Source organism: Miscanthus floridulus, chromosome 14 (genome assembly GCF_019320115.1).
Source record: "Miscanthus floridulus cultivar M001 chromosome 14, ASM1932011v1, whole genome shotgun sequence".
In the NCBI taxonomy this organism is placed as follows: Eukaryota; Viridiplantae; Streptophyta; class Magnoliopsida; order Poales; family Poaceae; genus Miscanthus; species Miscanthus floridulus.
The window spans coordinates 6,882,478-6,890,594 of NC_089593.1; the positions used below are offsets into that span (position 1 = coordinate 6,882,478).

The 8,117-nt window shown below is 44.7% G+C and overlaps 1 protein-coding gene across 2 annotated transcripts; it reads left to right on the plus strand.

Moving 5' to 3' along the window:
- Positions 1-115: 115 nt before the first annotated feature.
- LOC136504794 (THO complex subunit 4A-like) lies at positions 116-7,902 on the plus strand. Of its 2 annotated transcripts, none has more exons than XM_066499796.1 (5): positions 116-371; positions 481-615; positions 816-884; positions 981-1,171; positions 7,499-7,902. In XM_066499796.1, the coding sequence occupies exons 1-5, from the start codon at positions 186-188 to the stop codon at positions 7,689-7,691; spliced, it is 774 nt and encodes a 257-aa protein (XP_066355893.1). In that variant the 5' UTR covers positions 116-185; the 3' UTR covers positions 7,692-7,902. The 2 variants fall into 2 exon arrangements, with proteins under 2 accessions (XP_066355893.1, XP_066355894.1); XM_066499797.1 differs by lacking the exon at positions 7,499-7,902 and adding an exon at positions 1,797-2,269.
- Positions 7,903-8,117: the final 215 nt, after the last annotated feature.

Consider the following 8,117-nt stretch of genomic DNA (forward strand, 5'->3'; position numbering starts at 1 on the left):
GCTGGTTCCCGAAAAAAGAAGACCAGGCCCAACTGAAGCCATGGGGCCCATTCCAACAACTTACATCAGGCAGCAGCCCACGCACGCAACTACTCCTAGGTTGTCTGTCGTCGCGGCTCATCTCCCTCCCTCCCTCCCTCCTACTGCTGCCGCCGCCGCCGACGGAGAAGAGAGAGACAGAGAGCATGGCCGACGCCCTCGACATGTCTCTCGACGACCTCATCTCCAAGAGCAGGAGCACCCACCAACACCCCGGCGGGAGACGCTCGGCCTCCAGAGCCGGAGTCCCCGCACCCACGGCGCCGCGACGCCGCTTCAACACCCGCGCTGCCGCAGCACCTTACCTCCGCCGCGCAACCTTCTCTTTCAAGGTGAGTGTCGGAGATCCCTTCCTCCTCACCCTCTCCATGCCGCTGCTCCTAATTGATTGAAGTTGAGCGAACCGACCCTAATCACTTGAACTGATTAACCGAATCGTAGCCACTTGTGCGACCTATGGATTATGCTGGATATAGGGCCGCCCAGCCCCGCCCGCCGATGGTGTCCGCCCTCGACGAGCCCACCAAGCTCTACATCTCCAACCTCGACTACGGCGTCTCCAACGACGACATCAAGGTCACTCTTCGTCTCTTGCTATAAACAGTGCTGGTACATCTGATTCATCAGTTGATAGTACGGTGTTGCTTATTACGGCAAGGAAACAAACGAATTTCTGTATTGATTTTTTCCCTCCTATTTTGCTATGCTGCACCATTCTTTTTTTTTTCTTTCTATTCCTACCCAGGCACCATTCTCATCCTCCCTTTCCTGATCAGGAACTCTTTTCTGATGTTGGTGATATCAAGCGTTACTCTATGAACTATGACAGGAGTGGAAGATCAAAGGTAGATTACTTCTGAATTTTGATGCCCATCCTCTTTACTCTTTTCTGTCTCATCAGCCTCAAATGCTCATTAATTACTGTGGCTCAACGTTGGCAGGGAACTGCAGAGGTTGTCTTCTCTAGAAGGTCTGATGCTCTAGCTGCCGTTAAGAGGTACAACAATGTGCAGCTTGATGGCAAACCTATGAAGATTGAAATCATTGGGACAAACATTGAGGCGCCACCGCCACCAACTGCTATGTTCTCCTTCAATCCGCCAGCTGGAAACTTCAATTTGCCTTTCAAAAGGTCAGTTAGTACCATCGTTCTTTGCCATATGCAGTGTATTTTTCTCCCCTGATGAAATAGCACCTGCAAAACATTGCTTTCCAAGACTACTGTGCTGCTTTTCAGTCATTAGCTTCACTATCATTCCACAAATGCATGCTCTGTTAGAATTTCAACTCTGCAGCATGGTTTCTACAGTACACAGGTGTGTTGATAGTGCAAGCAGAGCAGGGATTATTTGTCTTTTATCTGGGGACTCATATTAAGACTCCCGGGGGAACAAACAAAAAGCTACATCTCTTTTATGTCATGTGGGGAATAACTAGATATAAGTCACATGCTCAGATTAGTGACAGAAGTATATATAGGACCCATGATACTAAAAGCTTTTTGTTCACATTTGACAATCTCCTGGAAACTAATGCTCATAAATGTTGCCTCCACATGATAAACGAGTGGTTTGGGAGTGTGTGCGAAATCTGTCATTTGTGATGGAATCGGAACCGAGCCTCAGTTACTGTGATTGCTAAATCTAAGATTGCATTGTCATGTGAATCAACAGTTTTGATTATGCTTTGCACCCTAGTGTGTTTTTTTTCTCTTCTATAAAGATCTGGAGTAAGAAACCAGCATTGAAATTTTGCAGTGGGCCTGGAAGAGGTGGTGCTGGAGGATGGCCTCAGAGCAGAGGTGGATTTGGTGGGCGTGGTGGGCGTGGGCCTGGGCGGGGGCGGGGGAGAGGGAGGGTTGAGGGTCGTGGTGAGAAAGTTTCTGTTGAAGATCTGGACGCAGACTTGGACAAGTACCATGCTGCAGCAATGGAAACCAGCTAAATGATTCTGGCACAGCATTCGTGGTGGGCAGTGGCCAGTATGTCTTCCTGTGTCTCATTTTGTAGGAATAGATGCTGACCATAGTATAATGTATCGGATCATGAGCGGGTGTATTAATCTGGAAGGTCAATTTGCATTGTGAACATGTTGGGTGATGAAATGGAGAGGATGGAAGCAATTGCGAGATGAGGTGTTTTTGTGAGGAAGCTGACTCTTGTTCCATTGTAGATTTGGTTGCTTCTTAGTTACAAACTTGTAGATGGTAATGGAATATATACAGCATGGTTCTGATATTCTGTCACATTTCATGTTGGATGTCGCCGCTGTGCAGTTCAACTGCATGATTATTTTGTTAGCCTGGGGACAAGTCAGTCGGGTCTCGCACAAGTTGCTAGAGTTTGTGGCATCCAGCCTGTTCGCTGGTTGGTTTCTGGGCTGATAAGCCCGGCTGGTGCTGGTTTGTTGTGAGAGGAAAACACGGTATCATGGCTGATAAGCTCTGGCTGAAACCAATAAGCGAACAGGCTGATCGTTGGTTGCTTGATAACCTGTCTCTGTTTTTCAACTCGTAGATAGTCCCTTGAGCTGAAAGGAGTATTTGTGAGATTTTACTATGTATTCTGTAGAAGAATGCATGTGTATGGATCTACCAATTTAAACTAAACTCTATATCAGTGAGTGGTGAGTTGCAGGTTGTTGAGGTCTAGGATGTGCGCCTCCAGCAGCTGGGCCTCCTTGACCTTGAGGATCTCTCCCATGCACAGGGCAATGGAGGCCCAGGCAGCACACTAGCAACAATCTCTCCTCTGGTTGCTGAACGCTGTCGTCGTCGTCGTCGTCGTCGTCGTCGTCGTCGTTGTCGTTCAACAGCAGCAGCTTTGCCGATCGTGCCTGCGCTAGGAAGGAGCCCAGGCCCAGCACCTCGTCATCCTTGAAGCAGTGGCTGCAGCCGACGCCACCAGCCGCAGTCCCAGCCTCAAGATCGACGACCTGGCCCTTGGCCTCTTTGCATGTGGAGGCGAGGCTGCTGCTGGATGGTCTTGGTAAGGTGTTGGTGTCATCGTCCACGTCCACCTGCTGGTGCCGGCGTGCCTGGTGATAGAGCTGCAGCAGCTGCACCATCCTGCTGAGGCTGCCCTGGATCTTGTCGTAGCAGGCCACCTGGAACGGCGGCAGCCACAGGTAGGTGGGCTCGCTGCCGGCCTCCGCGGCGTACTTCCTCAGGAGGGCCAGCTCCTGCTGCACCCTCTTCAATAGTCGCGGCGATGCACCGGGCGAGCTGCTCCCTGGCCTGCACCGTCGCCTCGCTCCTGGCTGGAACACAAGGTCCGCCAGGACGGCACAGGAGATGCCTCTGAAGGTCTCCACCAGGCGCGTGATGGTGAAGGCCATGGGAGCCTGGTCGTAGCGGCGCCCCATGATTATGACGACCGACAGCGCGGCCACCACGCCGCCCACGACAGCACATGTGAATTGATATATGCTTTAAAACCATCACAAATGTTGTCAAGTATGTCCCTCCTACTAACTTATGTCGTCAACTTGTCGGAGTAGTAGACATGGTCTGTGTATGTTGCATGCTCAGTTCCTTGGACGAAACTGCAATAAGCACGGTAAAGCTTGTTCATCTTGCAAGTGATTGCAACAAGCCGCTGCCTGCTGGTAGCAAATGCGAAAGTAAGTAATACAAATTTTATCTTTATACATTTACAAATCCACCACTTTATGTTAGTACCACATGATAATTGTTGAAGCTGTTTTTTTTTAGTTTCACTGTGTAATGTGAATAAGATAATATGATTCAAACTGTACTCGTCAGGTTGGACTGTGCCTCGACCACTGTCTGCAGTGTATATGTGAGAATTCCGGAAGAAATGTGGCCAAAGGAGGAGAAGAATAATTGTGTTCTAGTAGAGTTTCAGGTCTCTAGTATCATGTGATGCTAAATTGTCTAATAATATTACTTGCTAAGAAATGTGGTGGGGCTCACTTACTGCAGAATCCCTTGTCAATCTTGGAAGGGGGGAGAGAGAGAGACTTTTATGTGTGTGACCAGGATAGATACCTCTGCTACCGTCACCGAGGCACCTTGTGCTAGACTAGGCAGAGGGCTTCTGACTTAATCTTCCAGTTGGCGAGACCATGGGAGAGGGTTGCCTTCCGGAAACCTTTGAACCGGTAAAAATAAAATTTAACAAAAGTCTTATTAATTGAACATGTCATTGTTCAAAAATATTTAATAATACAATAAAGCTATAGAGGTCTAATAAATGAGAGTCTAGATTATTACTTGTGTACCAGAACTGATATATCATGATTAAACGAGTCTCGTAAGTGTTGAATACCAACACATTTATGGATATTTGAAGTTAATTTGTGTGCTAAGATTTACATTTATTGTTTTCCTATCAATCTCTAAGATATCATAAGATTAAAAATGAGGTTCATCAATGTTATGTAGACATTTCATCAATCGTGTTCTGCTCTTGATGCAGATAAACTGAATAGGAAAACCTTTATTCAAACTGAGCTCTTAAGGCTGATGGAGGAGGAGAGTTACTGGTATAAGAGATCAAATAGCATGTGGCTCTTGAAGGGTGATAACAACACTGCCTTCTTTCATAGAATGGCTAATGGAAAAAAAGGAAGAACACGATTTTCTCTTTGAAACATAATGATCAAACAATTGAAGGGGATGGTGCCCTAGTGGACCATGCTACTCAATTCTATAAGGAGCTGTTTGGTCCTTCTGCACCTTCTGGTCTCCACATGGAGCCTGGGTGCTGGGACCCTTATGAGATGGTTACTTTGCAAGAAAATGTTGAGTTAGAAAAAGCTTTCTCTGAATCTGAAATCAAGGAAACCGTGTTTTCCATGGAAAAAACACTGCTCCTGGACCTAATCACTTCCCTGTTGAGTTTTATCAACATTGTTGGGATATTGTCAAGGAGGATATGGTTGCTCTCTTTTCTAACTTTCATAATCTGAAATTGGACATTGGCAGGTTTAATTATGGCATTATAACTCTGCTTCCAAAAGTTAAAGAGGCTAATAACATCAAGCAGTACAGACCTATTTGTCTGTTAAATGTCATATACAAAATTTTCACAAAGGCTCTGATGTTAAGACTAGACAAAGTTATGGTAAGGATTATTAATAGAAGCCAATCTGGCTTCCTGAAGAATAGAAACATCATGGGTGGGATTTTAGCACTTCATGAAATTCTACACGACACTAGAGTTAGAAAAAAAAGATGGTCTCATCCTCAAACTTGGGTAGAGGCAATATGTTGCGGAAATGCGTATGTTGCGTTGGATTTGCGGTCATACAAGAAGGGATCGAGTTCGGAACGATGATATACGTGAGAGATTAGGGGTAGCGCCAATTGAAGAAAAGCTTGTCCAACACCGGTTGAGATGGTTTGGACATGTGCAACGGAGACCTCCAGATACACCGGTGCGTAGTGGAATCCCAAGTCAGGATAGTAACGTGAAGAGAGGCAGAGGAAGACCGAAGTTGACTTGGGTAGAGGCAATAAAAGGAGACTTGAAAGGATGGAATATACCCAAAGACTTAGCCTTAGATAGGAGTGCTTGGAAGACAGCTATTCACGTGCCTGAACCTTGATTGCTTCTAATGGGTTTCAACTCTAGCCTACCCCAACTTGTTTGGGACTTAAAGGCTTTGTTGTTGTTGTTGTTGTTGTTGTATCCTCAAACTTGATTTTGAAAAGGCTTATGACAAGCTAAACTGGGACTTTCTTTTTGATTGTCTCAAGCAGAGGGATTTCTGTAAAAAGTGGTGTGATTGGATCAAGCTGGTCATGAGTTCGGGTACGGTTAGTGTTAAGGTGAATAATATAAATGGGAGCTATTTCAAGTCTGGTAGAGGTGTCAGGCAGGGTGATCCTTTGTCCCCTTTTCTGTTTAATATTGCTGCTGATACCTTAGCCAAAATGATTTCTCTTGCCCAAAAGAACAACTTAATCAAAGGGTTAGTGCCTGAATACATTGAAAATGGAGTTGCTGTCCTTCAATATGCCGATGATACAATTTTGTGTATCCAAGATGACAAGGAGCAGGCATCCCATCTAAAACTGCTGTTATATTTCTATGAAGCTATGTCTGGGCTTAAAGTCAAATTTTCAAAAAGTGAAGTTATTATGGTGAGTCAGGATAGTTCAAAGAGCCTTGAATTCTCTAACATGTTCAATTGTGCTATTGATAATTGGCCCATTAAATACCTGGGGTCCCTGTGTCTGGCTCCAAGCTTCATGTGGCTGATTGGTTGCCTATTTGTGAAAAATTAATGAAAAGGCTGGATGGGTGGAAAGGTAGTTCCTTAAGTCTGGGAGGTAGACTTGTGCTCATTAACTCTTGCCTGAGTAATCTCCCTGTTTATGCCATGTCCATGTACTGGCTTCCTGTTTCAACTCTTGATAAAATGGATTCTGCTAGAAAAAAATAATTCTGGCAAGGGGGAAATTTGAAACGGAAATACCATTTGGTTAAATGGACCAGAATCACAAAGCCTAAGAACAGAGGGGGTTTAGGGATTAAAGACCTAAGAAGAATGAATATCAGCTTATTGTGTAAATGGTGGTGGAAAGCTGAAAATGGGAGTGGTATTTGGCATGATATCATTAGAAGGAAGTATCTTAAAAAGGGGATGGTCTCCTTGTTGAAGAAAAGTCCAAAGAATTCACCAGTATGGAATGATATGTTGAAGGTGAGGAATGTTTACACCAGGGGTAGGTCCATGATAGTGGGTGATGGCAAGTCAACCAGTTTTTGGCATGACCGCTGGTGTGGCCTTGTCTCCTTGGCAGACAAGTTCCCAGGTCTATATGAGATAAGTGATGAACAAGATTGTTCGGTGGAATATATGAAGAAGAAAAACTGGCGTCCTTCTTTTAGAAGATGGTTACATGAGGACCTGCAGAACCAATTGAGAAGGCTGTATGACACTATCTACTGTTTCAGTACTAACAACAGTAATGATAGAGCTAAGTGGGATTGGGAGAAGTCTGGTGTTTTCTCTGTAAAATCCACTTACAACTACTTGAGTAGACATGATGTTGGTCTTAGCTTTAAGAAAATTTGGAAAGCCAAAATTCCTTTGAAAATCAGAATTTTCATGTGGCTTGTTTCACAGAACGCCATTCTTACTAGAGATAACCTAACTAAACATAAGTGGAAAGGCAACACTTCTTGTGCGTTTTGCACAGAAAAGGAAGATGGGCATCATCTGTTTTTTGGTTGTCTTACAGCTAAATATGTGTGGAGCCTGTTAGCTTACCCTTTGGGGTCTGACTGTAGACCTGGTAGCTTGGACCAGTATTGGATTTGGGTTAATAACATCATGCCTCAGGGACATAGTATGCATGCTGTTGGCTTAGCAGCTGTTTGTTGGGCTATTTGGCGCACTAGAAATGCAGTGTGCTTTGATAACAAAAAAATTAAATCTCCTACTGAGATTGTCTGTATGATATGCTCCTTCCTTACATACTGGGCAGGGCTTCTGAAGGAGGATTTGAAGAATCAGGTGTCCCTAGGAGCGGAGGCGATCAAGACGGCGGCGCTTTTCTTTCACAAGCAAGATTTGAAGTCTCAGCCGCAGGAGGAGAATCAGTTGGTTCCATTTGCTGCTTAGGGCAGGCTCCAGAGGGTGCTTTGTTGCATCGTTGTCTTGGGCTAGTGCCCCTGTAATATGACGCTCTTTGTTTTGTTCGTGGGTTTTTAGCTATGGCGCTTTTGTAATGTTTTCTGGGAGAGTGTGTTCTTGCATATGTTCCCTGTGCGTTCATATGTTCGAACGGAAAGTCTGGTTTATGTCGGGTGGTTAGACGGTCACAAACTGAACTGTGCAATTTAGCTGCTGCGGTAATGAAATTCGGTTTACCGGTGTGAAAAAAAATGTAGACATTTCATCTATACTCCTACAAATTAACTTTGTATGAATCCATTCAGCAAAGTATCATAGGTTCATCAAAAGATCGCGGACAATTTGATATGATATTTAAGACCCTTATTTAGTGTGACACCATAGCCACGTTGTATTTGTTCTCTTGTGATTTGTTTATAATTTGTTAATTGTCTTTGTGTTATATTACCTTTTTGTCCTTGTCTAACTAC